Raw genomic sequence first — 1,942 nt, 5'->3', positions numbered from 1 at the left:
CTCTCTCCATCCCCTACACACACACACACACACACACACACACACACAGTGGAAAACGTGTGAAAGTCATTTGTACAAGATAAACTGCTACACAAGCACCGTGTGCCATCATTAGTCAGTTAAAGAACCATCAGAGGGTTTTGAATAGGGGAGTCAAGACCAGGTAACGGAGGTGAGCAGAGATCTGCATCAGCCTCTCCAGGAGGTCTGCTGGAATTCCTAAAAGATGACGAGGACTGCTGTGGAATCCAAGGGCGCAGCTAAAGGAGATGGCATAATTTAGTCATGGACAGTTCTCCAGTAGGCCTGTATAGTCGATGATGCCATTCCATATGGGCATTATTAGGAAAAAAGTCTGGTGGGGCTGATCCAGAGCTCAGAGGTGGCACTGCAGAGAGCCAGGGAAGAGAAGGACTCTGTGGAATGACTGAAGGAAGATATGAGGGCTATGAAAATGAAGATGGGACCAGGCAGGAAGGAATATATAGGGAAAAAGAACAGAGCGATGCCTTCTGGCAACTGCTGTGGAAAGAAGTGATTTTAGTCCTTTTCCTAATTTTTCTCTAAAGAACAGTGACCGTAAATGGCCTCAGGAAATCACAGCAGCATCACAGAGTTCATCCTCCTCGGGCTGTCTGCCGACCCCCAGGTCCAGGTTCTGCTCTTTGCTCTGTTCCTGATGATTTACCTCCTGACTCTGCTGGGGAACCTGCTGATGATACTCGTGATCCATACAGATTCTAACCTGCACACACCCATGTATTTCTTCCTGAGCCATCTCTCCTTTCAAGACCTCTTCTATTCTTCAGTCACTGTACCCAGGATGCTTGAGAAGCTCCTGTCTCAGAGGAAAGCCATCTCAGTAAAGGGCTGTCTGGCTCAAGTCTTCTTTGTGTTTGCCACTACAGGGATTGAGGGCTGTCTGCTCTCAGTGATGGCCTATGACCGCTATGCTGCCATCTGCCACCCTCTGCTCTACGGACAGGTGATGGGTAAACAACTATGTCTGAGGTTGGTGTGGGGCTCTTGGGTCGTGGCCTTTCTGGATGCACTCATCAACATCCTCCTTGCTTTGAGTTTGGACTTCTCCAACTGGTGAGGTTCAAAACATCCACCACTACTCCTGTGAGCTGCCTTCCCTCTTCCCTCTCTCCTGCTCTGATGTCTCCAGCAACTCTGCAATGCTGCTCTGCTCTGTCCTCGTGCATGCCATTGGGACCTGCCTCCTGATCTTCTTCTCTTATGCCCGTATTGTGTCCACCATCCTGAGCATCAGCTCCACCACAGGCAGAAGCAAGGCCTTCTCCACCTGCTCCTCCCACCTCACTGCCGTGATCCTGTTCTATGGCTCAGCCATTCTTCGCTATCTCATGCCAACCTCAGGTTCACCTCTGGAGTTGATCCTCTCCATACAGTACAGTGTAATCACTCCCCTAGTGAATCCTCTCATCTACAGCTTGAAGAACAAGGAGGTGAAAGCAGCTCTGAGAAGAACGATGCTAAAATATTTACAATGTCTCAGATAGCACAGAAGAGAGATAGCATGAAGGAAATGTAGTACACAACCACAGCAAGAAATCTAATGATTGATATTAAGAAGTTCCTGATTTCCTATTTTGTCACATGTTGCAACGTTCATTGCTGATTCTCCTTTTCTTAAAAATTATCAAGAAAAGTTCTAGGAGCTATTGTGCTTGCCGTGGCTCAGAACCAAACCTAGTCAGAGACAGAGCAAATGAGTCAGAAAATCTTCTCAGTTTCATAGAATTAGTTAATGACGTGTCAATTCATGATTGACATTTTTTAAAATCATTCAAATTAGGATGGACCCTGAAATATTGTGTGCTGAATTTTTTATTTGAATTAATGTGCCTTGGACAAGATTTTCTGGGAATAAAAGGTCCTGAGTCTCTGAAGAAGGGAAGATAAAGAGTTGGGCTTT

The 1,942-nt window shown here is 46.3% G+C and overlaps 1 protein-coding gene across 1 annotated transcript; it reads left to right on the top strand.

Annotated features, from left to right (window-relative positions):
• The first annotated feature begins 583 nt into the window (after positions 1-583).
• Positions 584-1,526, top strand: LOC131415731 (olfactory receptor 8S1-like). The gene is given in 2 exon segments (XM_058557552.1): positions 584-1,096; positions 1,098-1,526. Coding segments are annotated over 2 exon segments (942 nt in total).
• Positions 1,527-1,942: the final 416 nt, after the last annotated feature.

Source organism: Diceros bicornis, chromosome 17 (genome assembly GCF_020826845.1).
Source record: "Diceros bicornis minor isolate mBicDic1 chromosome 17, mDicBic1.mat.cur, whole genome shotgun sequence".
Taxonomy (NCBI): domain Eukaryota; kingdom Metazoa; phylum Chordata; class Mammalia; order Perissodactyla; family Rhinocerotidae; genus Diceros; species Diceros bicornis.
The sequence above is the reverse complement of the archived record's forward strand: the minus strand, read 5'-3'. Positions and strand labels throughout refer to the sequence as shown.